The following is a 25,089-nucleotide window of genomic DNA, read 5'->3' on the forward strand; positions in this document are numbered from 1 at the left end:
AAGTCTCAGTGCCCTGGGTGTGTCTGGGGTGGGATTTAGAGATCAGTTTGCATCCTTTTCAGCTAGGCCACACCTGGTTGCTCATGCCTAACTCTCTACCTAACATTTTTTGAGAATCATAATTCGATCTTTGACTTATTCATCAATCCCTCAAATTTTTCACCATTTCATTTCTACAGTGGCTTTTACTAGATTCTTGTGGATATAGATCATGCTGTACCATCTTTATTCTCCACAGAGTATGGCACAAAAAGCACAATCACTTAATACTTCTGCAACAAGTAGAAATAATATCACTATTAGAACATACATAAGTGAATAAACCAAGTTTTTTTTGAAAAAACTAGACATAGGTAAATGTAATAGTTTGAAATAACATTAAGATCAGTAACACATTGAATTTTCATAACATCTTTGGGAGATAGATATTATTATTACTAATTTTACAGTATAATAGCATATTGACAGTTTATGTTGTCACATATTGCTATTTAGGCAAATAAGCCTCACTGTATTTATTTCCTTATACGTAAAATATGTATCAAACTTTGTCCCTGCTGCAGTTCCAACTCATTATTCTAAGTATCTTTATTAAGATGTACAATTGATTCCTCATAAATGCCCAAGTATTTAGGTTATTAATCAGTATTTATAGATGAGACAGTAAAAATTATCAGAAGATAGCCATTGCTATTCATGTTTTTCAAAGTAAGTAGAATATAATGTGAAATGCACTGAATAAAGTGGGAGTGTATGTGAGTCCCTCTCCCAGTTTCCCTGGAGAAGGAAATGGCAACCCACTCCAGTATTCTTGCCTGGAGAATCCCCATGGACAGAGGAGCCTGGTGGGCTACAGTCCATGGGGTTGCAAAGAATCGGCCATGACTGAGGACTTCACTTTCACTTTTCTCCCAAACTGCATGTTTGTTTCATTATTTAAGTTTGGATAAAAACTTAGTTCTTGGTAAACAAAGCTCTTATTTGCTCTTATTCAGTTCAGTTCAGTTCAGTTGCTCAGTTGTGTCCAACTCTTTGGACCCCATGAACCGCAGCACTCCAGGCCTCCCTGTCCATCACCAACTCCCGGAGACCACCCAAACCCATGTCCATCGAGTCGGTGATGCCATCCAACCATCTCATCCTCTGTCGTCCCCTTCTCCTCCTGTCCTCAGTCTTTCCCAGCATCAGGGTCTCTTCACATCAGGTGGCCAGAGTATTGGAGTTTCAGCTTCAACATCAGTCCTTCCAATGAACACCCAGGACTGGTCTCCTTTAGGATGGACTGGTTGGATCTTGCAGTCCAAGGGACTCTCAAGAGTCAAGACAAAAGGCCACTCATCAATTTTTTGCATTCAAAGGAGATTTAGTATGAAGGTTTTTATTTGGGGACTTAGGAAATAATGTATATGAACTTTGATATTCTCTATGATCAGGACCATAAAAAAATACCTTTGTGTTAAATTAGACTCTGGAAAGCTAGGCATTGCTTTCACATGCTAATAGATTGAATTTAAATTCGTATTTATTTTTAATCAGTTGCCTAGTACTAAAATAAATTTGGATACCAGCAGCTCGTAATAGTTAATAGCCTGCATAAATGGGTCCCAAGACACCTGTTCCTTTATTGTTAATGAAGCTCTATTCTATGTGCAGGAAGACTAGAGTTCCTGTTGATTCTCTGTCCTAGCACATCTCCTCGTCTCCTGTGTGTGTGTTTAAATAACATTAAGAAATGTTGTTTCCTCTTGTTTTCTGTCATCTCTAGAATTCTGCCAGACACACATATTCCGTTTAATAGGTTGTTTCTTCCCAAATGCATTAGGGTGATATTTTTTCCTGTTTTGTGTGTTTTGAATTTTAGGGGGAATTAAACCTCAATTATGTTATACTATGAGGATTTGATATAAAATTACGATGAGTTAATAGCACCAGACACACAAATAGCCAAATAAAGTTCCTCAAGGAAAGAATAAATGACTTGTGGAAATCTTAATAGCCTGTGGAAATGTAAGAAAGCAAACAAAAATGTAGAAATAGACTCCAAGGCCCTTGTATTATCATGGTTTGTCCTCTGAGAGTACTTAACTGCACTTCTCTCCCTATTTACTATCACTGACAGTTCAGAGAGTTGGTAGTTGTTTTATTTCTGTTTGATATTTCATAGCAAGCAAGAAGTAATTAGTCTTCTTACAAATACTTTGAAAAGAAAAAAAGAAAAAATAATATATATAAAGAATTACTATCACAAGCTACCAGACCTTTGCATTTTTCTAAATAGTAGAATTTTACTATGAGTATCTGGCTTGAAATAATATTTGTGATTCATTGCTTTCATTGCTACTTCCTTTTGGGGATAGCATATCAACAAGTTTCTTTAAATTGTTTGTGTGTATGTGTGTATATATGTATATATATATACACTCAGAAGAAGGTAAATGGCATCATTCTTGGGCAGCTTTTCCTTCTTCAAACACCTGAATTTTCACTGCTGTTGGTGATAGTTTAAAGATCATTCTTGAAACAGTATCTTATCTTTGAAGTAATAAGTGAGAATTACACTGCTTATCATTTAAATCAGTTCTTCAGAAAATGTGTTAAGTGCACTAGAAATCCAGAAGGCACTTATTTTCTGACTTTTGAAGATGGAGAATACATTGTAACTAGCTCAGACACAGGGTATGTGCCAAAAGGAGTGCAAATAAAATCACCATTCAAAAGTCTTCTTCATAATGATAGTCTTTTTAAGAGACAAACATTACTATCTGGGATAGTTCTTGGGAAAAGTTTTTTCACACCTTGGTTTTGTGTTTTGTTGAACTCCTTCATAATAAAATTTACCACATCAAATAAATCAGTCCAGCAATGCATGTTCTTTAGTCTTGTTCCTATCTGTGGATAGGAAATATAACTCTAAACTGTGTATACTGAAAATGAGAGTGGTGATTTGAGATTTCTTTCTCACCATGGATAAAGAGAAATGTGAATCACAGTCTCTGCTTCCCAGGTGGTGTTAGTGGTAAAGAATCTGCCTGCCAATGCAGGATACGCAAGAAATGCAGGTTTGATCCCTGAGTCCGGAAGATCCTCTGGAGGAAGAAATGGCAAACACTCCAGTATTCTTGCCTGGAGGGCTACAGTCCATGGGGTTGCAAAGAGTTGGACACGGCTGAGTGACTAAACACACACAAACACACACTGGGATGGTGTGTGTGTTTTTAATGCTGGTTGTATATTAAAATAATACCTGAGGAGTGTTTTTAATACCAATGCCTGAGCCCCACCCCTGGAGCTTCTGGCTGTAAATTGGCATATGTTAGAATATGGGTATTGTTATATCTAAAACTTTGAAGGTACTCTCCCATACTACATGTACTATAGAAGGCAAACTGAAAATCCTTTGAAAAGGGCTTCTGATTACATCGTCACTCAGATAGTGATCCCTCACTGTAGGTAGGCATGTTTTTTGGCTAGATGAGCTTGGTACCTTGTTGGAGACTCTCCAGGTTGCTTCATATGAGAAAGGAGGCTCTTTCCTGAGTTCTCCAGATTTAAATAATTCCCCTAGAACTGTGTAATGGGAACAGTTTTTAATAGACTGTGGAGTTCACTGTAGCTTATCCAAGATACATAATTTTTAAAAATTTTCCTAGTTTTGATTCAAATATAAATCAGGGACAGTTTCTACCAGTTTTAAAAAGTTTTAAATTTTTTTGTTTTTCATGTAAACCATCATTCAAAATTCACTCCTTTCATAAATATGCATACCCCTTTTCTGTATTTCCATCATGGGTTGTTCTGTAAAATGAAATATCTTGTTTCCAATAAACTTGCTGTGATGTGAGAACCATAGGAAGAATTTATAGATGATAAAATTTATCAAATTTATGGATAGATACATGAGAGAGAAAATGTAGCAGAGATACCATTTACCAAATGTTATTTTATAAGTGTAATTAAAATAGCCATTTATATAATTTAAAATAGTAAGTATTGTCCCCTGTTTTCTTAATGTAAGCATTCCTTGCCTTGTTTGGAAAATATGTAGAAGCCTCTAAGATGGGCCTGTTAGCAAGGAGTGCCAATGCCCCTGTGAAGCCCCGACCTCATGTACGGCCCCTTCTGACTGACTGCCTTCCAGACACAGTCACTGCCCCAAATGTGTTGATGATTCATGTAGGAATTGGCTGTTCAAACTTTTACTGCCAGACTAATCACATTTATGGTTTCTTGGCTTATTAGTTTTTTAGCAAATAGTACCTAGCGGGTAACTACAGTTAAATCAGTAGAGTTCAGAGCACCTGCATTTCTGAAGGCATTACTTTGTACATGAAATGGATCTGATTTTTAAACAACAGTTTTGCTATTTGCTTTACAACCTATTGTTTATTGTAAAGAAACTCTTTGTGCTTCTTAATTTCTCATGTGTTCTTTAAGAAAAGATGGCCAAGGAATATATTTACAGATGTGGTTCCACTTTTATTATTTCAATGCATTATTTTCTCCTCATCAGATTCATATTTGTGGTGATATGCCCTGCATGGCAAGTGCTGAGAAAACATTTGCTCAAAGTCTTGCCAAGAAACACTGTTGACTCTGTGGAGTATAGTGACTTCACTGTTCAAGATCCTCATGTGTTTATTAAAAAGGAAAAAAAAAACCCACCCAGATACTAGTTAATTATATTCATCTGTCTAAATTACTAGATCTCATGGTTAGTATATTAAATTTATAAAATTGTTCAAGTGTATTCAATACTGTATTACATCAGTTTTATTGATATACTGGCAAAGAAACAAACATGACCACTCTTTACCATCTGTTTATAATGCTATATAAAGAAGACCATGTTGGTTGCCATGGAAACTACATTTCCAAAACCACTGAGTGTTTGCTTAAATTCTCCAACCTTAAAGTCATAAGCATTTTTTCTGAGCAAAAGAATAGAGTACATTTTAAAATTTCCTATGATTTTCTTAAAGTGAATTCTCTGTAAAATTCATTTATTATTTCTAGGCTGATATTTTGCCTCAAGATTTCGTGAATTAAATTGAGAGACTTTTAATTTGAGAATTCTTTGGTATTTTCAAGAACTGGCGAGAAAATGTTAGCACTTTTCTATTGAGGGCTGCCACCTGTCTTTATAAGTAAAGGCTTTACTTCTTCAGAAAAACTTTTTGCTAGAGTAACAATAGAAAGGAGCCTGAAGAAGTGACAGATACGACAACATGGTATCTGGGAAGGAAAAGCAGTTGTAATGTAGTTACATAAGCTAACAATGTTTAGTTATTGCTGTCATATTAGCTGATATGATAAAAATTACCGAGGGAAGTACTTGACTTTAAACAGAATGGTTCTGACTTTAAAATTGTGGCTACTAAAAAATATTTTGTTAACTGTAAATAAAATCAGTTGATGTTCCTGGGAATTCTCCCTAGGGAAGAAAGAAGTGAAGTATTGAGATATGTTGTACTGTTGTTCTTACTGTAAATAAAAACTAGAACTAATTTTTTTTAATCCCAAATGACTGTACATTCAAATGTTTTGTTTATGTAAACCTGGGGTCTACATAGACACTCAGGAAGCTTGTTTGCTATATTCTTTTTAAAAAAAATTTTTTTTCCAACTTCTTAAAAGTTATTGTTAATGTTTTTACACTGCGGGAGATAAAATAGGATTACACCTGTTCTAGCTTGAATATGGAGAGTAAAGCGTCTGCCTGAAATGCGGGAGACCCGGGTTCGATTCCTGGGTTGGGAAGATCCCCTGGAGAAGGAAATGGCAATCCACTCCAGCACTCTTGCCTGGAAAATCCCACGGAAGAGGAGCCTGATAGGCTACAGTCCATGGGGTCGCAAAGAGTCAGACATGACTGAGCTACTAGCTTTCACTAAAGCCAAAACTTTTTGTCTTATGTGGATAGCAATAATAATACTGATAATAATAATAACGGATGCATATTGTGCACATAGTTGTGCCAGAGAGTATACTTAGCTTTTTACATGCTAAATGTTTATATTTAAACGTCATAATAATCCTATGAAATAAGTCCTATAAATACATAGTACAGTCTCTAAATTCAGGTTTCTCCTCCTTGGCACTATTGACATGTTGGGCTGGCTGGTAGTCCTTTGTCATGTGAGACTATCAGTTATGTTGTAGAATGTTCAACAGCAGACCTGGCCTCTGCTGTTTAGAAACCAAGTTGTAACAACCAAAAATATCTCCAGACATTACCAGAGTCTCCTGCGGGACTAAAATTGCCTCCCATCTGAGAATCACTGCTCTAGATGAACCAGCAGTTTGATTTTTTTTCTGGTAGAAATAGTTTTTAAACCACTTTCTGCTGTTCACATGCTGTATACCCCTACTACCATCCATTTTAATACCAGCTAATCTACAGTTTTGTTTGATATTCATCTGAATAACTTAACCAGACCCCATGTATTATGATAGCTTTTTTTAATCCAGGATTTTGAAAACTTGTGCAACAAAATGAAACAAGTGGAGTAATTAATGTAAGTAGCACCAAAATTACATATTCATAAAAGAATTTTAATAACAAAATTTTAGAATCATCTGCTGATTTTCATATATTAAAAATTGGAGGGAATCCTTTCCATGTATTCAACTTGTAAGTGCCAAACTAAGATGATTCTCTTTTTCCTGTTATTGACCTCTAAATATTTTCTGAGGAATATTTGAGTATAGTTCAGTCTTGTGTGAATATTTTCTCTGATTCTGAAAAATTAGAAGATTGTCAGTCATGGACCTTTATTACAAAGTTAAAAAATCCTAAAAAAAATACTCATACTAGCAATGCTAATTTGTTGTGGTGGCTAATTTTCTGCTGTTTTTGAAAAATATGACTGTTTTGTTGTATTTTCTTATGAATGTTTTAATAGAAAAAGCATTTATTTCTTAGCAACATTTAAAAATTGTGATACTGTGAAATGGAACTCAGCAGGCCTCTGAATTGACAAAGTTAATCAGGTTTCTGTGATTCTCAAGTTTCTTTACCAAATAGTCTTAGCTTATTAACCCATTCTCCTAAAAATATGAAAACATTTTTCTATCATCTGAAAGATTACTTCAGAAATGTATATTAATAAATGACTCTATTTAATGTAGTTTGGTAGGAAATTACTGCATTTCACTACAGTTAACTGAAGAACACTTTGAAAGAATGCAGACGTAGAGAAAAATACCTTTTTTGGAAAGAATAAGAACATTAGGCCTTTTAGATGCACTTAAATGATTGTGAATTTTAGCTATCATTTTTATCCAGGCAAAAGCTTGCACAGTATATCACATTTTGAGACCAGATTGAACGAGGCCCAGGTTTGCTAGTGCTTCTATTAATATATTGTAAAGTGGGACTTCCCAGGTGACTTAAGTGATAAAGAATCCGCCCACCAATGTAGAAGATTCAGGTTCGATCCCTGGGTCAGAAATATTCCCAGGAAAAGGAAATGGCATCCCACTCGGGTATTCTTCCTTGGGAAATCCCATGAACAGAGGAGCCTAGTAGGCTACAGTCTGTGGGCTCACAAAAGAGTTAGACACGACTTAATGACTAAACAACAGCAACAACATATTGTGAAGTACTTTTCAATTCAGTCGCTCAGTCGTGTCCGACTCTTTGGGACCCCATGGACTGGAGCACACCAGGGTTCCCTGTCTATCACCAATTCGCGGAGCTTACTCAAACTCCATCGCATCCGTGATGCCATCCAACCATCTCATCCTGTGTCATCCCCTTCTCCTGCCTTCAATCTTTCCCAGCATTAGGGTCTTTTCCAATGAGTCAGTTCTTCACATCAAGTGGTGAAAGTATTGGCATTTCAGCTTCAGCATCAGTCCTTCCAATGAATATTCAGGATTGATTTCCTTTAGGATTGACTGGTTTAATCTCCTTACAGTCGAAGGGATTCTCAAGAGTCTTCTCCAACACCACAGTTCAAAAGCATCAGTTCTTTGGCACTCAGCTTTCTTTTTAGTCCAACTCTCACATTCATACATGACTACAGGAAAAACCATAACTTTGACTAGATGGACTTTTGTTGGCAAAGTAATGTCTCTGCTTTTTATGTCTAGGTTGAAGTACTTTTCAGCTCTTGAATAATATGCAGCAGTTAGAACCATTCACCAGGCCTTGATTTAAATATACAATATTTGAAGGTGCGAAACGCATCCAAACAGTCCAACATTTTGATAGGCCTAAATAGCCTATTGATAAGTTTCTGGTTTTTACCTGCGCATAAACAAAACAATCCTGAAATATATTGGCCACAGGCTTCACCAGATCTCAAAATTTAGCATTTATCTGGCTACTTTTGGAGAAAGGGGGAAACTTTTGGTATCAGGTGATGCAGATAATCCAGTTCTTATTAACATAACCACACTAGAACTTTATACCAAGAAAAATCATCACCGCATTTGGGGACCAAAGTGTCTGTTATATGTCTTTGAAATTTGTTAGATTTTTGACACATGTGCTTAGAGACAGAGTTTTCACACTTTTGTCATTGTCCTCAAATCCATAGGGTTTGGAACTGTATTTGCACCATGAGAAGAGTAATTTCCTTTTTACTTTCATCAAGGTTATTTTTAATTTTAATGTAGTAAAAAACATTTTTTGCCCCTTTAATTTCGTATCTACCCTAGTTTCTCTCTCTTTGCTCAATTCAGTATTTTTTCAGTATCAGTATCTTTTTTAAAGCAAACATTAAAGCATCATTAAAACAAAATTTGTATTTGTGACCATGGCCCCTACCACTTACTTATGGCCCTACTTATTACTTATTACTTAACTTCTTTATGTCTCAGTTTCTTCATCCATAAAATCAGGATCAAGAATAGTACCTTATAGCCTTGTATGAGGTTTAAGTGAGAAAATAAGTAAATAAATACATACATATAAACATACATATAAATATACATTTTTATATATTTAAAGTGTAAGGATAGTTTTTGCAACAGATATTAACGTTGAGCCTATTGCTTTTTCCTTTCTAGGACAAAGTTGCAAGATTGGATCCCTAGTGTATCAATGAGCAGTGTTTAGTTTCTTTTACCTTTTAAAAATGAATTATTGTAGTATGAATTAAAATGGGAACAAAACCTCTTCAGATATAAATTTCCTGTCTTATTTAACATATTCCTAGAAATTAAAACATAGAATGTATATAAATTATTTTTTTAACTAAGTAGTCCTTCAGTGAAATATTTCAGTCGAGGAATGTGTATTTTGCCCAATTTCAAGGAAAGGAACCAAGGTATTCAGTAAAGAATGATGAAAACTATGATCTCCTCCTTCCCTAAGAGTTATAGTTTTGTGGAGTATTTTAGATTGACTGTTGTAGGCCATCAGAAGGGCATAGAGCCACATGCCACAAGCGGGCCTGTGCAGACCCTCATTTCAGTGTAAGACTCCTTGGCTGTGGTATAGACCCTGGCTACTCCTGCCGTCTGTGTGGGTTTTTGTTGTTATTGTTTTTTAGTTGTGGTTTTTAACCTGGACTGTATTTTCACTGCAGTGCCAACTTTTCTCAGCCTCCTGTGAATGGGGGCTATTCAAGGCTTCCCATGGCTCTGTGTTTAATGGACCGCACATCCTCTGCTCTGTTCTGCTTGGGAGTCTTGTTGAACTTGCATGTAAGGAGAAGGCAGCACCCAAATTCGTGTCTAGCTATTAGTGCACCAGCCAGTAATCAAGAGAAGTTTCAGGGAAGTGCTTACGAGAAGTCAACTATAAAATTTTTTTCACGTCTTTACCTGTAAGGTCCTTTCTGAGCTCTAATTCAAGCTATTGCCCATTTTTGCTCAGTGTGTTATTGCTGTGATCATTATTTCTGTAGGCTGGCTTTGGAAGCAGACATCTGAACTGAACCCCAGGTCCTTCATTTATTGGCTATATAATTTTGGGCAGATTACCGTATTAATTCATCCACAAGTATGTATTGAATGTCTATGTGCCAGGCAGGATTCTAAGCACTGGAGATACAACTGTGGACAAGTAAATGTGCTGTAATATGCTTGTGTTCTAGTCAAGGAAGACAATAAATAAGTGAATACAAATATGTAGTTTATCAGTGTACTCATTGATGTGTAAAAAATAAACTTGCTCTGTGAGCCTTAATATCTTCATCAGTAAAATGAGGAAAACTACCACCTCCCAGGATAGTTGTCAGATTAGATGAGCTGGCACCATGAAGGCTTGAGGATATACCAGGGTGGATGAGACAGTCTGCCTCTCGGTCACTTGCTGGCCATCTGGTAAATGAGGGATGTCTTCCCAGAACCTTTTGACCTGCTAGAATGGAGCAAGTGTTATGTTCTCTGAGAATTAAATTGGCTAAAGTAACATGTGTGTAATTTATTCCAAGTGTCTCTCTCTCTTGGTTCAGTAGGTGCCATCTATTAATTAATACCATGTAAATGAAACTTTAAGAAATCGAATCATGTTTCCCTGTTGACACCTATAATTTGAGAGATGCCACTATTATGGTAATGATTGTCCTTTACTACCTCTGTTGGTGGCTATTTTAAATATTTATAAGGCCTTATTGTTATTTGGGTAGCAATATTTGGAATTTTGAGAGCTAATAGATTTTAACTTGGGAAACCAAACATGGAATCTTTCCTGGTCAAAGTTTTTCTGTGGAAGATGAACACAAGCAGTGTATGTCCTGCACCTGTCACTTCTAATTCTCCCATGTTTTAGTCTCCTGTACCTTGATTTCAGTGTTGATTTTGGAAAAATAAATGAGTTTTTCCTAAAAATTTTGCACTTGTGTTGAGGTTTGACAGAAAACAACAATATTCTGTAAAGCAATTATCCATCAATAAAGAGTAAATTAATTAAAAAAATAAAAAGCAAAACCAAAAAAAAATTTGCACTTGATTTCTGAACCATCATATTGCTATAATACAGTTCTAGGTTTTAATTTTTTTTTTCCATTCATTTTTTTCAAGAGTAATTTCTCCAGCTAAAACCCATGATGGTTTCTGTCCCTGTCCCATTCCCACTTCAGTTTGCCTTTGATGTATTACCTGTAAAGTAATTTATAATTTTTTTTCAATTTGCTTATTTTTACTGGATTCCTCCATCTCCTGTTGTAGCTTCTACATTTGGCTTTAGCCTCTTAATAGTATCTTGTGTAAAGCCAATTGAATGACCTTCTCTTTTTGTCTTTTCCAACTTGTCCTAAGGCAAATATTCTAAATTTTGCACAACTGAACCACCTTCATTAGCTAGTAGGACTGACCCACCAAGTACTAAACAAATACTTATTACTTACATTGAGATATTCTTTTTGATAAAAATGTATTTCTACCCAAGTAACCACCCTCCCCCCGCAATTATAGAGGATTAGTCTGACAGCAGTTCCCTTGAATTTGAGTGTCAGAGTCTGCTGAAATGAGGACTTGAAGTTGAGAAAAGCACTGAGCACTAAGGGAGCACTCATTCACGTTTGGTTGACTTATTCCCTACACAGGCGGACTCTGATAGTGGAAGGTGTGATTCACAGCAGGTCAGCTTTTAGCCAGTGTCACTGCTTGAGTGGTGGTGTGAGTCTCATGTGTCGGAATAGTGTAATGATGCTTATATTCCAGCACTTGGTTTTTCTACCCCTTTGCTTCAACACTAAATTGATTTTTTTCTAACGTGAACAAAAGGGGTCTGTGTGTAAAACTTGTGTGAGATCATTTTAATGGAGTTTTCAGTGTGGCTGAAATATTTTTTAACGACCTGTTTTACTACGTTAGTATTTTAAAATAAATCTTCAGTTATCATTTGAGTTCAGAAATCTTTGTTCATTTTTTTCTCCCCCTAGTGATAGTTTAATTCTAAGGCGGCCAGCTTATATCTTGCTGCAAACTTGATTATTAGCATTATTTTACTTGTTTTTTATTTCAATCATATTTTGTTAAACTACTGGTGTTCATTCGTTAACTATTTCTAAAAAGCTCTGTTTGATTTCCCCTCTGTTCGACAACTCCTGTGCCCAATACCTGTTCTACTTTCTCTTCTCTCTTCCTTTCTTTCCATTGCCTGTCTTCTGCCACATGCCCATCAGACCTAATTGCTGCTTTGTGAGAGCTTTGTTGAGGCAGTTCCTTGGCCCTGCTGTCCCTTGGGGATTTAATGTGGGTGGGATGTGCCTGTGGCCCTCGAGCCATGTCAGTGGCTGCTATAGCTCCCAGATTCTAAAGACTGGTCCACCTCAGGCCCTAATGTTTCAAGTCTAGAGCATTTTAGTCTCAGGACAGATACGGCAGGAATAATACAATTTGGGTCATTTTTGTCAATGGATATTAACCTCCAGCTTGTCTGCTAATTTTATATAAAAATCTGTGACATGCAGACTATTTTTAGTCTTCAAATTAGAGTGCTTTAAGATAATTTTTATGAGTGCTAATGTTTTTCTTTTACAACTTAGTAATATTACTGTCACTGAATTACTAATCATATATATATATTTTATATATATATATATATATTTAACGTCACTTTGATACCATTTAAACTTTGGCCTTATATTTAAACCTTAGAGAAATTAAAAGTGAGATATAAGAACCCAAAAGACATCTAGATAGAACTTTGGGGTTCATTAAAGGTGAGTTAAATTTTTTCTTCAAGTGAGAAATACAGCTATAATATAGTAAGCCATTTGCCTTTTTAATATTCTGATATTTTAAAAATAGTTATCTTTTTCTCCAGACTTACAAAGAGATCTGTGCTCTTATGCAATTTGGAAAATATGTAAATCACCCTTAATCTGAAAATCCATTGATTAACACTTGTTACCATTTAGAGGCATTTTCTTCCTATTATTTCTCTTCAATTTTTAAACAAAATATTTTAAATACACTAAAAAATACATGGACACTCTGTGTATTGAATACCAATATAGTGACACTCAGATTTTAAACGTTACTGCTTAGAAAACAAACATGGTTACCAAATGGGAAAGGGGTTGGAGAAGGATAAATTAGGAGTTTGGAATTAACAGATACAAACTACTGTATATGAAATAGGTAAACAACAAAGTCCTACTGTATAGCACAGCGAACTATGTTTAATATCCTACAGCAAACCATAATGGAAAAGAATGTGAAAAAGATATATATATATTACTAGAAACTAACACAGGATTATAATCAACTATACTTGAATTAAAATAAAATGTTGATGTTTTATTATATTTATTCTTAGTTCATGGCCTTGTTTATTATATATATATATGTGTGTGCATCTATTGAAACATAATTGGGATCATATTATATTTATAGTTTTATAATTTTATCTTTTCTTTAACATTTTAAGTATTTTCCCATATCATTAAAATTTGTTTAGTGCTTTGTTGCAACACTAAATTTGTTCTAGTGTTTGCACAGATTTTATTTTTAAATAATGGTAATTCTATCCCTATTTAATTTTACATTTACTTCTAGTTCTTTTAACTTAATATATCACATACTATACATGACTTAAAGCACTTTTTCAAAAAACTGCAGGTTAAAACTCATTAGTAGGTCATAAAGGCAATTTAACAGGCTATAGTCAACATAAAAAAAAAAAAACAATAGAGACGATCAGGGTATTCCTGTGATTCTTTGGCAAAAAAAATGTACATCCTCTAGTCCTTTTGCTTCCATTATCTATATAAACTTAAAAATTTTTTTGACTAGGGGTCACAGTCACAAATATTATTAGAAACCTTTTTAGCCAATCTCCCTCATGTATATTAGATTTGACACCCATCTTTTATGCTTACATTTTCTGGATTGATTTATTAGAACTGGATATATTAAAGTGAGGTAGTCAAATAGTGAAACAAACTCTATACCTCTAGATTTTAGCATTGGAAGGAGTTTTTCCACTGCGGGGATCTGGGAAGTTCTGATTTTTCCCATTCAGTTGTACTTTAAGAAGCTTTGAGCTAACTAACACAGGGCTTTCCCAGTAGCTCAGCAGTAAATAATCTGCCTGCCAAGCAGGAGACATAGGTTTGATCCCTGGGTCAGGGAGATCCCCTGGAAAAGGAAATGGCAACTCACTCCAGTATTCTTGCCCAGGAAATCCCATGGACAGAAGACCCTGGTGGGCTACAATGGGGTCGAAAAAGAGTCGAACATGACCTAGTGACTGAACATGCATGCACAAACTAACTCAAGGGTGATGATCCCTTATAGTTGATAAGTTGTTTCCTTAATATTTGATTATCAGTTTACCAAAAGACTGTGATCTGAGTCACTGGCATAAGTTAGAATTATGAACTCTTGAGCATAAATCTTAGGTTTCTCTCCTCTGGTTCTGCCATCCTACCTCAGCTCACCATCTGGAACTTCCCCTACCTTCTGTTCAAATTGAGTGTAGCCTCTCACAGGCACTGCTGCAGTAGTGAATTCAGTAAGTTCTCCTAAACGAAGAGACAAAGCACTTAAACACTCCAGTATATTGAGTTCTGTCTGCTTAAAGCTTAAGAGATAGGTCCTTTGATATGGCATGGTTCTTATATAAATTAATTTTTCAACATCACATTAAACTCTCAGCATGTCATTTTGTAGTGCATTGGTCCTTTTCCCCAGTGTGGCTATCACTTTTAAAGAATCCACTATGATTTAGGAAGAGGGACTCAAGACACTGAACTCAAGGTTCAGTGTGTGTGCTAAGTACCTTCAGTTGTGTCTGAATCTTTGTGACCCTATGGCTCCTCTGTCCGTGGGATTCTCCAGACAAGAATACTGGACTGGGTTGCCATGCCCTCCTCCAGGGAATCTTCTCAACCCAGGGATCGAACCCATATCTCTTCTGTCTCCCGCACTGGCAAGCAGATTCTTTACTACTAGCACCACCTGGGAAGCCCCCTGTTCAGTGTAGCAAATGGAGATGACGGAGAGATGAGTAAGGTTGGGACTAGTAATAGGTCTGTTTGGGTAAGATGGTAAGATGGTGTCTGCTGCTCTGCTTCTTGGAAGTCATTTGCTCTCTCATCTTACATTTTTTGAGACTTATTCTGTATCAGTTACTCTGCTGGGTGCAGAGCATCCAAAGATGACTAAGCCTGAGGGCCCTTAAGATTCTCACAGCCTTGTGAGGAGTACCTTAGAACAGATACAATCATTAAATAGCAAGACTGAAAATTATATCTAAATCCTGGCACTTAAATTACTAATTGACTAGTAATTGTTTAGCTTTTCTAAGCCTGCTTGCTAGTTTTCCTCATCTGTAAAATGATATTACTAGTTCTTTTACATGGTTTTTGTGAGAATAAGAATGTACATATATAAATTAGCACGTGCCTGGCATTATAGCATGTTTATAGTATGCTGTAGCTGTGTCATTCGATGCCGTTTTTATTCAGCGTATTAAGTGCCAGGCTAGACGTTTATAATAAAAAGCCCATGGAAGAGGCAGCTGCCTCACCCCAGGTTCTGCACGCCGCACAGCCACTGTTTGCTGCTTCCGCTGTGCATTTATGTTCACTTTTCTTTCCGGGTGTCGGTGGAGACCCTTTTATCTGTGGACATGCTGTGTTCCTTCCTGTGGGTCACACTCATCCTTACTGAGTTCCCTACATATATAGGAATCCTCTAAAACTCCTTTTCTCTTCTCATGCCCTCCTTTCCCCTTTTCCCTTCCCTTTTTTTCTTCTTTCTCCACCCCCCACCCAAAACTCATCCATCAATTCCTACTGCTTTAGCTATCACCCCTATGAAGATGCTTCCCAAATCTATATCCACAGCATTTCCAGATGCCTGCTGGGCATCTCCATCTGGAAGTCCTTCTTGCATTCAAAGTTAACATGTCCAAAACTGAACTCATTAATTCCCCATTAACACTCCTTTTCTTTCCAGTCCTTGCTAATGCTAGCGTCATCACCTCCAGCAGACAAGTTTGAATCTTAAATTCAGCCCTTGTATTTGCTTCCTGGTGCCTTCCTGATGTCTTGCTCATGCAGTCAGTTGGCCAGACTAACCTGACCCACCTCCATGCTGCTGCCATCATTCAGGTTTTCTTTCCCATCCCTGCTGCTACTACCCTAATTTAGGCCCTCATTATCTCCCACCTGGAATATTGGAAGAAGCTACTCCTAACTAATCTTCCCTCTCCTTTCCCCTGTACCCAACAACACACTATTGCCAGAGTGACAATATTAGGCCCCAAGTAGCAGTTTTAGTCTTTAGCCCTAAACACATTAGTCCCTTGCTGACAAACCATCCATGCCTTCAAATTGCCTGCAGAATAAAGTCCTGATTCTAAACCTCTCAAGGCCCCTCACTCTTTAGGCTGTCTCCTGGGCTTATTCACCTTCACACTTTGCCCAAATGATTAGCCCCACAGGTCCTGAACCTGCTTCCCATTCTTTTACCTGCTATCACTCAAACCTATTCCTTTCTCCCAAAGTACCATTCTTTCCATTCCAATAACTCCATCCCTCTCCTCCCTCCATTCTCTGCTCAGGAAAATTTGACCATCTTTAAGGCTCAGTCTGAAGTCTGTCTCCACTGGGAGGGGCACCTCTAACAAGAAGCCGTTTTCTTTCTTCCTTTGTTTATGGAAAACTTATTGATACTCTACTGTCTTTGTTATCTGTTTTTATATTATTCAATTTAACCACTGTTTTTTCAATTTAACCATTTTTGAAACATGTCATTAATAGCTCCTTTAATAGACCTCATTTCTTTGTATTCCTCATAGTATATATACGTGTTGAAACAGTGGAATTTGAGAGAGTATGGAAAGGTTCCATAGCTGTCATTTGAGGATTTAAAATAGTTAATAGTTATGGAAAGATAAGATGATGTAGTAGGAACTGCAGTTAACCACAGAAACAACGATGTGAGAAGGCCATACAATTGTGTTGCACGAAGTTCACTTGTAAAATCCTTATTTCCATGAAATTGTAAAGCTATTAGGATATTAGTGTTAATTGTTGATCTGTTGTAGTTCTAGAGCAGAATTTTGAAGAAGGCCAAATTCCTTCGCCCAAAATTCAACTTATAGACTTTTCAGAATGATGTTATTTAAAATTAGTGATGTGTCTGCTGCTGCTGCTGCTAAGTCGCTTCAGTCGTGTCCAATTCTGTGCGACCCCATAGACAGCAGCCCACCAGGCTCCCCCGTCCCTGGGATTCTCCAGGCAAGAACACTGGAGTGGGTTGCCATTTCCTTCTCCAAAGCATGAAAGTGAAAAGCAAAAGTGAAGTCACTCAGTTGTGTCCGACTCTTAGCGACCCCAGTGATGTGTCTATAGTAGCTAATTTTCCAGGACTACATAGTATCTGACTTATCTTTAACTTGATTGAAATACTGTTTTAGATTTGGTACATCTCTAGTTTGTCCACCAAGCTACTACCTCCATATTTCTCATTGACTACCGCAAAAGCATCCCAACTGATCTCCTCATATCCACTTTGTTCCCCCACCGCCAACACACCCATCAGTCACTTTTCCACACTGATGAGGGAAGACATTTTTTGTATATTTTTTAAAATATCTGATTACATGACCAGATGCTGAAGTTACTGCAGTGGTTTCACATTACTCTTTGGATAAAGAGCCAATGTCTAATCACAGGCTGTTTGACCTGTGTGGTCGAGTCCCTGTTTACTTCTAGCCTCGTTTGTACAGTGTTCTCAGCTTTGCATGTGCTCATTCTTCCTTTGAATGTCAACTCAGTCATCATTTCCTCAGGAAGCCTTTGCTGGCTAGGCTAGTTCCCAGTTGTAAGCTCTCAGAGTATCATCTCTTTTTACTCTGTGGCATTATTAGCATTGTAATTTTACATTATTTGTGATTCTTTCATTATTACTGGTCTCTAGCATCAGCTTGTAAGCCTCGTAAGCTCTTTGCCTGGTTTTGCTCACTGTGGCATCTGTGCCAAGCGCAGTGCTTAAAGTATGGAAGGTATTTGGTTTATATTAGTTTAATGAATGATGAAGGGTCTAAATATATGTGTATGTGTATATATATATATATATATTAGCAAAAGGGAAACAATTCTGTAGAATTTTAGTGATACAGATTACAAGGGACTAAATATTGCTTTCATTTATGACACTTCGATGATGTTAACGATTTCTCCCAATTTTTATACTTATTATATATATTGTAGTTAAAAAAAAGTAAACTGCTTAGTTACCCAGTCGTGTCTGTCTCTTTGTGACACCATGGACTGTAGCCCGCCAGATTCCTCTGTCCATGGGAATTCTCCAGGCAAGAATAGTGGAGTGGGTTACCATGCCCTCCTCCAGGGGATCTTCCCAACCCAGGGATCCAACCCAGGTCTCCCGCATTACAGGCAGATTCTTTACTATCTGAGCCCCAGGGAAGAGTATTAGATAATTACATGTAGTAAAGTGAAATCATAAAGAATCACAGAGTTAGGGGAAAAAAGCCCAGATGTCAAATAATCCAGGCTTCCCTTTGATATGTTGTTTCAGAGGCTGTGCAGCTTCTTGAACATCTTTATTCACAAGGGACTCAGCATCAATAGAGGCTCCTCTGTTCTTTAATTTCTTCATGTGAAGCCAAAATTCACCACCTATATTTTCTATCTATTAGTGCCCTCTAAAGTAATACTTACCAAGTCTGTCTTCTATCCACATGGTACCCTTTCGGATGAGCAGACAGTCATCATGTACTCCTCTAGCTTTAATTCTCCCAGCCCTCCCCTGCACACACACTGCATTCCTGTCCTGTTGGTTCTGGAGACAGTTGTGTCCTTCTCTCTGTCCTCAAACCTGCACACGTGTTGTCTCTAAAACACTCTTTTTTCACTTCCCCTCCTTGCTTCAGATCCTGTGACTCCTTCCCTCTCATCCTTTAGGTCTCAGGGAGGTCTCTTTCACCACTCCTTCACCCCGCTTATGTTGGTTGCCCTTGTTCATATCCCTAAGTAGCTCATGCCACATTTTATTATTATTTTAAATCCAGATTATATAATCCACACGAAGGGAGATCACAACACACCAGTGTATGTCATTATGTCCTCCACTGTCTGTCTCGCACTGTGCCTGACTTACAGTAAGCATTTACTACATTTTTGGCTGCGTAAATTTGAGAACACCGTTTTTACTATTCTCCAAGCTAGCATTCATTTTTTTTTGTCAGCCAAGTGTGTGGCAGTAAATAATTTCACGATCTTCTGGATATGCTCCAGTTTGTTCGTATTTCTCCTAGAGAGGCACTCAGAATAAATTGTAATGTTCCAGGTGAAAATATGACCTGGATTATATGAAACATTATCTCTGCAAATTTAGAATCTGAGGGACTTTTTTATGCTCAGGAGCTGAATTTCTTATTTTTCTTGTGAGCTAAGTTTTAAGTAGTAGACATTATCAAATGATCTTATTCCTTTTTTTTTTTAAGGCTGTTAATGAAGTGAATTTAAAGAAGTGGTGTTTTGGAAACATTTAATTTACTCACACTATTAATCTGTTCTTTGGATTGTCAACTATTGTCTTGTGTGAAAATTGATGCTTAGAAGGCATGCTTTTCTGACTGCTCTCTTGATTTCTATCAACTGGTGGGTACACTAGAGTTTCTTCTCCTGACCTTTTTCAGTAGTGCTTTCTGAAAGTGGAATGTGTTTCAGCCATATATGATGTTTCAGGCTCGTAGAAGGAAGGATTCCTTAACTTTTGTTATTTTGGGGGAGTAGAAGAAGAAACAATATAGGAAATAATTGGTGGCTCAAACGGTGAAGAATCTGCCTGCAGTGCAGGAGACTCGGGTTCAATCCCTGGGTCAGGAAGATCCCCTGGAGAAGGGAATGGCTACCCACTCTAGTATTCTTCCCTGGAGAATTCCATAGACAGAGGGGCCTGGCAGGCTGTAGTCCGTGGGGTTGTAAGATATAAGAATTAAGAAAAATACATGGCAAAAAAGTAGAGGGAATGTAGTTTTCTGACTACCTTATCGCCTTGCTTGTGCTTCCACAGTGGTGTGTGCTTTACTCACGTCGTCTCTTCCACACGGTGACTACAGGAAACACATGTCGTTTAACGTCGTTTTACAGAAAAAGTGATAGTCTGAGTCATACAACTAATAAATGGCAGAAGGATTTTTCAGACCTGGTTCTAAAGCAGTCACTATTCTACTGACTCAATAAATAGTTGGTATATGAATGAAATGAAGCCGATGGAGAGTCAGTCTAGCATAATGGATAAACATGTATATAGACTTTAGAGCCAGGTGGCCTGGATTCAAATCCTCGCCCTATCAGGGTTCTAAGGCTTACTGTCTATGGTATCTTGGGAAAGTTGCTTGATCTCTCTGTGTGCCTCATTCTCTTCATCTCTAAAATCAAAATAATTGTGGTACCTTCCTCCTAGAGTTGTTGTGAATCAATTTGATTATTATATAGTAAAATACTCAGAACAGTTCCTGGCATTGTGAGGTTCTATTTAAGGATTTATTGCTGCTGCTGCTATTGTATTTTGATGATGATGATGATGTATGTGTCCTCTGTGAAAGGTCTCCTCTCTCAGAAGTTTATGGAAGGTGTTATCAGAACTGTTGCCAGGACTGTTTTTCAGTCTGACTTGGCCCTATGTCTCAAAACTCACAACTTAAGTTTTAAGTTTCAAGTTGTTAAGTGTTACCCTCATATCTTTCATTCCTCAGTTCAGTTGCTCAGTCATGTCCTACTCTTTGTGACCCCATGGACTGCAGCACACCAGGCCTCCCTGTCCATCACCAACTCTAGGAGCTTGCTCAAATTCATGTCCATCGAGTCGTTGATGCTGTCCAACCATCTCATCCTCTGTTGTCCCTTTCTCCTCCTGCCTTCAATCTTTTCCAGCATCAGGGTCTTTTCAAATGAATCAGTTCTTTGCATCAAGTTGGCCAAAGTATTGGAACTTCAGCTTCAGCATCAGTCCTTCCAATGAATATTCAGGACTGATTTCCTTTAGGATTGACTGGTTTGATCTCATTGAAGTCCAAGGGACTCTCAAGAGTCTTCTCCAACACCACAGTTCAAAAGCATCAATTCTTCGGCACTCAGCTTTATTTATGGTCCAACTCTCACATCCATACATGACTACTGGAAAAACCATAGCTTTGACTAGACCATAGCTTTTCATTCCTAAACAGGCTCAACCCCTCAAACACACAGACACACACACAGCCTCACCTTTCTCTTTTCCCTTTCTGTAATTAGGAGCCAATTCACAGCTTCTCTTTAATATTGTTATTATATACCTCAGGTAAAACATTGTATAAGGATCTAGTAGCGTAAGTTGGGCTTCCCAGGTGGCTCAGTGGTAAAGAATCCACCTGCCAATGCAGGAGACATAAGTTCAATCCCTGTTCGGAAAGATGCTCTGGAGGAGGAATTGGCAACCCACTCCAGTATTATTGCCTGGAAAATACCATTGACAGAAACCTGGCGGACCACAGTCCATAGGGTTGCAAAGAGTCAGACACGACTGAGCACCCACACACAGTAGCATAAGTTAAAATCTGTAATTCAAAGCCAAAAACTTGGAAAGCACTCCATTTTACATTTTCTTCCAAAATACTATGCTTCCCAGCCTCCCTACAGTTCAGGTCTGTAGGATTTAAGTAGATTGTTACATTATAATAAAGAGCTTTGGATATTTCTGTTGATTATTTGTTTCTACTATAGTATAGCTTAATTACCTTAAATTAACTTCCTTTTTCTAGGAAATTAGAACTTCTTTGTAAAAATCATTAACCACTCTAACCTACTGAAGATCACTTACTAGATTAAGGAGAAAATATAAGTAAAGAAAGAACTGTAACTGTTATTTTGCAGGAAGCCTGAAGATGTCTTATTTAGAAACTAATGAAAGAGTAAGGGGCCCTTTTAAAAATTTACTTGGAAGCATGAGGGGTGAAAATTTTCTTAAGTAATGGGCTAACTCATTAATTTTGACTATATAAACTTAATTTAAATTAATTCTTTGTTCAGAAGTCACCCAAGGAAGTCTTAATAAGTCAGTGAAGTATCAGAATACAAATTTTCCTGTTTTTAGAAATAAAGTCACAGATGTAGAAGACAAACTTATGGTTACCAAAGGGGGAAGGGGAGGAGGGATAAACTGGGAGATTGAGATTGACACATATACACGACATATATAAAGTAGAAAACTAATAAGAACCTACTGGATAGCACAGGGAATTCTTCTCAATATTCTGTAATGCCCTATATGGGATTAGAATCTAAAAAAGAATGTGTGTGTGTGCGTGTGTGTGTGTGTATAGCAGATTCACTTTGATGTACAGCTTAATTAATACAGCTGTATTTAAATTGTGAATCAACTAAACTCAATAAAAATTAATAAAAGTTTTTTGCTATTTTTACCACATTCAAGAATTTTGTTTGTATGTTATTTATGTATACTTTTTAGTATAACTTATTTGACTAGTGCTCATGAAGATTGTTGTAAGTGTTAATTTATTATAATATGTTGTTCTTAGTCTTTCAGTCATGTCCTTTGCAACTCCATGGACTATAGCCTGCCAGGCTTCTCTGTCCATGGGGATTTTCCAGGCAAGAATACTAGAGTGGGTTGCCATGTCCTCCTCCAGGGGATCTTCCCAACCCAGGAATAGAATCCAGGTCTCGCACATTGCAGGTGGATTCTTTACTGTCTGAGCCCATTATAATATGTTACCCATAATTTTCTGTCTTTTTTTCTTTTTCTAATATTGCCCTTTAGTTCTTATATGATAACCTTTTGTGATACTTAAATAAAAATGTAATCTAGGAAAGTATTCTGACCTTAGTTATAGTAGAAATTATAAATATTGAATATTCATAGCAAAAAAATTATATTCTATGTTAAAGCTTAATGTGCCTAGAATGATTATTCTTTTGCATAAAAAATAAGAAATGGTAAAATATTTGCCCATGGCATTCATTTCCATTTTAATTCTCAAATTTTCGACCTGTAAAGACAGAAATCATTTTGTACCCTTCCCCTTACCAGCACCATCACCACATAATACAACTTCATCAAAGCCATACAATTTATATTTCACCTGCAGTCAACTACCACAAAACAGTTTAACACTATGGGTTCCTCTCATTATCAGACCACATGGTTAAGATTGCATGGGAAAACCCAGAAAGAGGAGGAAGCCAAGTCAGTAGGCCTTACAGTTTTGAGACTATCACTTTCAAAACTAGCTGAGGGTTTCTCTAGATGTTTCCTGCAGTCACTGCTTCCTCCTGTTAACTCTTTCTTCCACAATCCTATTTCTTTTCAGCGGGTCCCATTGTCTGATTTTGGAAGCGTGGGCATATTTGCAGCAGTTCTCTTACTTGATCCAACTTATTTTGTGATTTTCTTTCTTTCCTTGTTGGCAGGGGTCTTATACACGACAGACAGAATAACCTCCAGTTGAGGGGCTTGGTGGTGTTACTTATTTCTAAGGCAGCTGGGCCCAACAGTGTGAATGCTTCGTGTCAAAACTATGACATGGTCAGTGGGATCTATTCATGGTAAGAAGAAATTTTGAAATTGCTCTCTAAATTGTATTTTCATACAGTGGTCAGTAGAAATCACTGTTTAGTTCTTCGTCATTCTCTGATTCAGAGATAGATTAAAATATTTTGTAAGGTTAAAAGATGGATTTTTATTGTTCTTAATAAATCTAATAGTCTTAGCTACTTTGTATGGAACTCTGGTAAATTTTCCCTTGTGTTTTTGTTTAATACTTTCTACCTTGAGGATTTAAATTTTTTTATTGAATACTACCCTTCTGCCCCATCATGATATCATTTTATTTCTGTAGAGAACTCTGTATCATTTAGTCCAGGATTCATGGTTTTTAAACCTCAATAGGATAACTTAGCTGTATAGATAATGATGCAACTACCATTTTAGGAGATGTCTACTTCAATGCTATATCATTAACTTTATTTTGTTTATTTTTATGGTGAAGAGGTTTTTATTTAACTGGAATAAGAAACTTTTACATCTCACATTTAGATTAAAAAATAAATTGATGAGTACATATTATTTTGCTGCATATAAAACAAACTTTAAAATTTCAGTTGTGATTTTTTAAATGTGATTTTAAAAATGTTTTTTAGTAATAATATATCAGCAATAACTTTACTTAATCTTAGAAGTGTACTTGGCACTGTGTTGAAAACCTGTATAGAAGTAACAGTCTGCAGGTGGACTTTGGCACATGAAACTAAAGCACCCAAAAACATGGTGACAAGGGAATTTTCCTCACAAAAAGAACTATTTCTCGAAGCTTAGACTTCTGGTTAATACATCTTATTGATTTACTTTAAAAATCAGTCCTCATCACTATCACACAATTGTGCTCATTTCACATGCTAGCAAGGTAGTGCTTAAAATCCTTCAAGCGAGGCTTCAACAGTACATGAACCGAGAACTTCCAGGTGTACAAACTGGATTTAGAAAAGGCAGAGGAACCAGAGATCAAATTGCCAACATCCATGGACCATAGAGAAAGCAAGGGAATTCCAGAAAAACATGTACTTCTGCTTCATTGTCTATGCTAAAGCCTTTGACTGTGTAGATCACAACAAGCTGGAAAAATTTTAAAGAGATGGGAATACCAGACCACCTTCCCTGCCCCCTGTGAAGCCTGTATGCAGGTCAAGAAGCAACAGTTAGAACTGGTCATGGAACAATGGACTGGTTCAAAATTGGGAAAGGAGGACATCAAGGCTGTGTATCATCACCCTGCTTATTTAACTTCTATGCAGAGTACATGATGAGAAATGCTGGCCTGGATTCCCAAACTGGAATCACAATTGCAGGGAAAAATATCAATAACCTGAGATGTGCAGATGATACTACCCTTATGGCAGAAAGCGAAGAGGAACTAAAGAGCCTCTTGATTAAAGTGAAAGAGCAGAGTGAAAAAGCTGGCTTAAAACTCTGCATTAAAAAAAGAAGATCATGACATCGGGTCCTATCACTTCCTGGCAAATAGAAGAGGAAAAAGTGGAAGCAGTGACAGACTTTATTTTCTTGGTCTCCAGAATCACTGCGGATGGTGACTGCAGCCTTGATTGCTTCTTGGCAGGAAAGCTATGACAAACCTAGACAGTGCGATGAAAA

General features: G+C 37.0%; 1 protein-coding gene across 3 annotated transcripts in view; it reads left to right on the plus strand.

Annotated features, from left to right (window-relative positions):
- Positions 1-25,089, plus strand: part of PDSS2 (decaprenyl diphosphate synthase subunit 2) — a 276,315-nt gene that overhangs the window by 90,133 nt on the left and 161,093 nt on the right. For all 3 annotated transcript variants that reach the window (XM_024996619.2, XM_059889703.1, NM_001100385.1), the window contains 1 exon segment: positions 23,352-23,486. In XM_024996619.2, coding sequence (XP_024852387.1) covers positions 23,352-23,486 — 135 coding nt within the window.

Source organism: Bos taurus, chromosome 9 (genome assembly GCF_002263795.3).
Source record: "Bos taurus isolate L1 Dominette 01449 registration number 42190680 breed Hereford chromosome 9, ARS-UCD2.0, whole genome shotgun sequence".
In the NCBI taxonomy this organism is placed as follows: Eukaryota; Metazoa; Chordata; class Mammalia; order Artiodactyla; family Bovidae; genus Bos; species Bos taurus.